Raw genomic sequence first — 4,740 nt, 5'->3', positions numbered from 1 at the left:
ACTGAGTTTCAATAAGAGGCTGTACACAGTGATTTCCATTCTGTCTCTCTCCTAACTAATGAAAAATATGAAGTCATGAACCCAAGCGTAGAGAAGACAAGAAACTCTTAAGTATTAATTTGTTTCATATTAACTGTTTTGCTCAAACAGCTCAAACAAACGCTTTCTTTTGACAATGTTTCTTTCATAAAGGACATCAAACATCAATTCAAATTCTCAATAGATAAGGGCTACAAATTTAAAGTGATTGCAAGTTTGCAACTCCTCAAACTAAAACTAATTTTTTCCCATTTGCCGACAGAAGCTGCTGATATGAATTGAAATCTATAAGCAAAAATTGCAAATTTCATAGGCACAATCAAAGAAAAAGAAAAAGGGGATGAATTAAGTACACAGAGAGTTTACTGTTTACAAAACTAAGAACATTGATTCATTAAAGATGACGTGAATACAATACAAACCCAAGAATTTAATTAGACAGTAGGAAGGACCTTCTTGACAATTTCCTGGCTGAGAGCAGCAATCTGAGAATCAAGTGCCTTAAGAGTTTCTTCCTTCTGCAGCTCCAAACTGGCCAAGGCTTCTTGCAATTCTGCCTCCACTTTCTTCCTTCCCTCAGCCAGCTTCTGCTCCACCTCTTCCTGTGTTTCCTTCTTCATCTTGCTTAGCGCCGCCGCTATCTCGGCCCTGGCAGCCTTCATCACCGCTGCGGCTTGCTCTTCCAACTGCTTCACGTCTCCAGAAGTGTCCTTCACGTCGTTGAGCTTGGCCCTTATGGCAGCATCTCTTTCGTCCATGAATTTGCCAACTGGGGTGTAGTAGATCTTGTCTAAAGCGACCATGAGGAACAAGAATTCTACCACGATGATTGGGAGGGTGAGGTTGAAGTCGAAGAGTGCTGCTTTTTCCATCTCTACAGATAGGGAAGGTGGGGCCAGGGTGAGTGAGGTGGCGGCTACTAGGGACAGGGATTTGAGTGTGGAGGTTGAGAGTTTGAGGAGTTGGTGTTTTGTGATTTTTGGGGTTGGGAGTTTGGGGAGTGTGATTTGGGACATGGAGAGTTTGGGTTTGGGAGTGGTGGAGAGTGAGGGAGCCGCTGGGGCTACGGTTCTGGTAGAGGCCATGATCATGTTGGCCATGCCTGCTTACTGCTTTTTTTTCCATCTCTACAGATAGGGAAGGTGGGGCCAGGGTGAGTGAGGTGGCGGCTACTAGGGACAGGGATTTGAGTGTGGAGGTTGAGAGTTTGAGGAGTTGGTGTTTTGTGATTTTTGGGGTTGGGAGTTTGGGGAGTGTGATTTGGGACATGGAGAGTTTGGGTTTGGGAGTGGTGGAGAGTGAGGGAGCCGCTGGGGCTACGGTTCTGGTAGAGGCCATGATCATGTTGGCCATGCCTGCTTACTGCTTTGCTGTCACTGATATGAGCTTGTTTGTTCTTCTGGGAGAGAGGGAGTTTGTGTGTGTGTGTTTTTGTGTACAGCGTGATATGGCTGGTTCTGAGAAGGATGTGTGGGGTGAGAGGGGAGTGGAGGGCTATCTCATTCTTTGCCACACAAATTGATGAATTTTGTGGTCGAGGAGGGGAATCAGTTGGGTGGAAGAGTTTCTCACGTGCGGTGGAGTGCGTGATATCTCAAATTCTTCATGTCTCCAATTGGCCGTATAAAATCAGAAACTATTAAGCAGGGAGGAAAATTCTTGTATAAAATATTAAGTATATTTTTAGTCAAGTAACCAATTTAAGAATTAGGTAATTTATTTAAAAAATACAAGCTAAAGGTTTAATCAGTTGTCATGAAATGGGTTGGAGGATTTTTATATGGTTTTTTTTTTCCACTATTAATTTTGTTGTGCAATCATGGTCCTATCACACACACTCAACGTAATGATAAAGATAAATCATTTAAAGGTGATTATAAGGTGTTGGTTAGTTGGACCAATATATAAACCAATTTCAACCCGTCTGGTGTACCTGGTAAGTAAGGGATGTCTTAAACTCGACCTACATAACAAATTTACACTTGCTGTGGCCAGAACAAAAGCCACGAGCCCTCCCTAGGAGTGAGATATACGGGTTGTTATAATGTTGTTCATGTATGACATCTTTAGGCCACAGGAATAAAATGTATTCTAGTTGTTTGAACTTTTCATTGGTGCAATCAAGCATTGAATGATCTTTATTGCCAATGTACACATCTGCGTTTCAAAATTTTTAGAAGAACGCAAATCTCAGCTTGTTAAGAAAAGAAGAACATTATGGATTTGAAAATAAGAATCCTCTCTAACCTATAGAAGCAATGGCATCAATCCTCTCTCCATTTATCCCTCCGAGAATTGCGTTTCTTCCTGCAAAACCATATGATCTTTCTAAAACCACCCACTAAACCAGTGCCCATTCCTGAAGGACAAGCCAAGCCTACAAGTTTCTTCCTCTTAACAGTTGCTTGTCTGGTGCATAAGAACCACCCTCCCAATAGGTGAGCAATCCTGGCCTTGCGGGGTTTAATCAAACAACGATCTTTTTTGTCGTAATGCTGGAGCTTCCCCTTCTCTATATCACTACAATCGCCGTCTTCCTTGTCTTTTTGTTCTCCTTCCTCACAGCTATTTGATTGCGATAATGACCTGCAGATTTCCAATTAAATGTACATTATCAACAAAAGTAAAGGTAGCACTAGATTTAGTGGACATGCACAATTTAAGCATATGAACTCAATTACAGAGCAAAATACATCTTTGATGTTATCCACATTAGCTTATACACGTGCCTCCAAAGTCCTACCTTCTAAAGATGATTTTACTTAACAAACACTAACATCTTTTTTTTTTTTTTCAACCGATATTTTATAGAACATATTAGCTTAGAGAGGTTGCAAATCACTTTTGATCCCCTAATGATTGCTGCGTAAAGACCTCTGCCTTCCAGTTCTGCCAACCATGTGATTAGTTGACCAGTAAATAGGGTAAGGGGTTTTCTAAGCCAAGAGCCCTAAAATTAAAAACGACAAAAAAGAAGAAAGACCAGGGCTTTTTAGAGCAGTACCTCCTGTGATTTTATAGATACAAAAGCCTGCATTGCAAGGAACTTCCACTATATTTCCAATCAGCATAGAGCCACCAACCCATATTTTACAGGTTCTATAGTCACTCCCTGAACAGGGGGACAAACTTTGTTGCTTTCAATAAAGCAAGGATATTCCAAACTCTTAGTGAAGCAAGGGTGAACTTTAATCTTGCAGAAATGCACTATGTTTAAAAACGGTAGGGCAGGAAAATGTGGAACTTGTCCACTCGGAACATAGAATATCTTACAACCAGAAGGAAACATCTTTTTGCATAACAATAACATGAAGCCATTGCTTAATTACAGTGGATTGTAAAACACTCTCTTGCCGGCAATCACAAATGAAACCACCTAGTGGGTAACATACCTGATTACCTGTGGCAAATATAAACCTTGATCCTTGCACTAATCAATTTAATTTTTTTTTTTTTTTAACAAAAGTATAAAATATGATCGACTATTAGATATCTCACCATACTTGCACATCAGTAATATCAATCTCATTATGCCCAAGCTTCTTAAATTCAAGGAAAAACATAAAATCCTGTTTAGCTAATTTTTTTAGTAATTATGTAATCATATTGTTGAACTATACTGCAGTCTGTTGCTACACTTGATACCTGGGTAATTTTAAACACAAGCAAGATGGCCATTCTAATGCAGAATTGCTTGGTAACAATGTCAGTCCTGATCTGTCTAGACAAGTGCAGCTTGTGCGAGTTTTGTTTTAGATTTTTTTATTGCGAAAGTTTTGTTTTTGATGTTGATTTTAAGAGACAGTTATTAGAAGATAAAAGGACATAGAGAGAGCTTTACATTTTTCTTTGCTTTGAACCAAAATCCCATTTCTTTGGTCGTTTCTTTCTCAAGTTGTAGCTGATTGAGATGTGCCGAATAAAATGAAGCTGTACTTATCAAAACAAGGACAATAAACATTAAGAAAGAAGTTGAAAGCAATTAATTTCAAATAAAACACTACTACTTAATTTCATGGACAACAAAAAAAAAAAAAGTTACCAATGATTACGAGATATACAGCCAAAAATAAGAAAAAACAACAAAAGAAAAAAAATTCAATCTAATGCAAATGTCAAACAATGCAAAATAAGCTGAAGTAAGAGGAACACAATGAAAAGATCTGTGAGGGTGACTATTAGTTGAGTTATATCTAAAGAAGAGCAGGACATGTAGACACTGTATTAAGTCACTTGTTAATTGACATTGATTCTTGATAAACAAGAGAGGCAATAGACACGCCATATCACTAAGAATATCAGGCCGATCATAGCCATCTACACTAGCAATGAAATTCACTCAAAGTTGCTTATTAACTGACTTAGTTTCTTGATGGACAAGAGAAGCAACAGATGGGCCCTAGCACTAGGAACATCAGATTGATCATAACCATCTACACTAGGAATGAAATTCTCCATCTCTAAACAAATAGTGTTATTGCCCTAATTGAGAGTTCAATTGCATTGGTGGTCAGCAGACTGTACCTATACTATGAACAATTGAAACAAAAATAATCATTATAGGGCTATTCTAAACTAGTTCAGATTGGGTCCTGCATCCTCTCTTTGTGTGTGTTTGAATATACTTAATCGCTCATTCAAGTGCTTGTGTATGTGTGTGTTTGCATTGATAGAATTTATAAATTGGTTTTCAAAGTTTCA

General features: G+C 38.7%; 1 protein-coding gene across 1 annotated transcript; it reads right to left on the bottom strand.

Annotated features, from left to right (window-relative positions):
- Nucleotides 1–361: 361 nt before the first annotated feature.
- On the bottom strand, nucleotides 362–1,149 carry LOC111986526 (ATP synthase subunit b', chloroplastic). Its single transcript, XM_024018168.2, has one exon. It carries the CDS (start codon nucleotides 1,137–1,139, stop codon nucleotides 474–476), a length of 666 nt encoding a protein of 221 aa, XP_023873936.1. The 5' UTR covers nucleotides 1,140–1,149; the 3' UTR covers nucleotides 362–473.
- Between the last annotated feature and the right edge of the window lie 3,591 nt (nucleotides 1,150–4,740).

This window comes from Quercus suber, unplaced genomic scaffold, assembly GCF_002906115.3.
Source record: "Quercus suber isolate HL8 unplaced genomic scaffold, Cork oak 2.0 scaffold_402, whole genome shotgun sequence".
NCBI lineage: Eukaryota > Viridiplantae > Streptophyta > Magnoliopsida > Fagales > Fagaceae > Quercus > Quercus suber.
Note: the sequence above shows the minus strand (reverse complement) of the source record. Positions and strands in the feature narration are given on the sequence as shown.